We start from the raw sequence: 1095 nt of genomic DNA on the forward strand, positions 1-1095 counted from the left end.
GCCGTCGCCGCGAACCCGCTCGCCGACGGCCACCCGCTCTCCGACACCACCACCCTCACCCCGGGCGCCCCGGCCCGCTCCAGCGCCGCCACCACGGCGTCCACCATGGCGTCAAACAGGCACGTGTAGGTCAGCCCGTTGTTCTGGTCACGCACCGTGGTGCCCGGCCGGAACGTCGCGTAGTTCAGCTGGATGTCCCGCGGGTTGTCCTTGTAGGCGAAGTAGGGGTACACGTTGGTGAGCAGCGGCGCGCCGGTGCTGGCCAGCAGCCGGGCCACGTCCGTCATGTAGGCCTGCGCGAACACGCCATTGGATGGTGGGAAGCTGTTGGTCACCGCGTCGAACCGGATCGAGGTGGACACCTTGATGGCGCCTAGGCCGGCGCCGGCAAGGGCCGAGATGAGGTTCCGCATGGCCGGGACGATGTTCCGCGTGTCGCCGCCCAGGACCTCGTTGCCGGCGGCGATGTACTTGATGTTCACGGCCGGGTAGTAGGGCCGCACGTTGTCCCGGACCCAGTTCGCCGCGTTGGAGGCGTTGGCGGCGAGGCTGGCGAGCACGTCGTTGCCGCCGACGTCGAGGATGAGGGCGATGCCGGAGCCGCGGAGCGCGGAGAGGGCCTTGGCGTCGGCGAAGTAGATGCGCATGCCGGTGAGGCCCTTGGACTTGTAGAGCTGCACCACGTCGTTCGCCGGCGGGAGGTTGTTGGCGACCACGCCGTAGCAGACGCCGATCGTCATGGCTAGCTGCGGAGTCAAACGAGAAGAAACTAACAATCGAGCTTGAATTTCTGGTTGATGACTTGATGCTTTGCTCTCTATGCTGCGATAAGAAACGCGGGATTATTTATACACGGAGAGACCAGAGATGCATGAATGTGATATGTTTGCATTATTAGACAGTTCCTTATTCCACCATGATCCCTCACGATGGAGGCTGCTATCACGCCAGATTTTCATTTATGTAGTTTATACACAAAATTGGAAACTTGTTGGACTTTTCGTCGACAACTCTTTGGGTATGTACATACATCAATGGCCATTATTTAGTTCTTGAAAATCTTCGTGGACTAAACCTAGCCGCCTATGCATGTGA

General features: G+C 59.9%; 1 protein-coding gene across 1 annotated transcript; it reads right to left on the reverse strand.

Annotated features, from left to right (window-relative positions):
- Nucleotides 1-5: 5 nt before the first annotated feature.
- On the reverse strand, nucleotides 6-831 carry LOC119344771 (glucan endo-1,3-beta-glucosidase GI-like; the record flags this gene model as incomplete). The annotated part of the gene is made up of 1 exon (XM_037615118.1): nucleotides 6-831. A coding segment is annotated over exon 1 (735 nt), but the record flags the coding sequence as incomplete, so codon positions are not given.
- Nucleotides 832-1095: the final 264 nt, after the last annotated feature.

This window comes from Triticum dicoccoides, unplaced genomic scaffold (genome assembly GCF_002162155.2).
Source record: "Triticum dicoccoides isolate Atlit2015 ecotype Zavitan unplaced genomic scaffold, WEW_v2.0 scaffold184571, whole genome shotgun sequence".
Lineage (NCBI taxonomy): Eukaryota > Viridiplantae > Streptophyta > Magnoliopsida > Poales > Poaceae > Triticum > Triticum dicoccoides.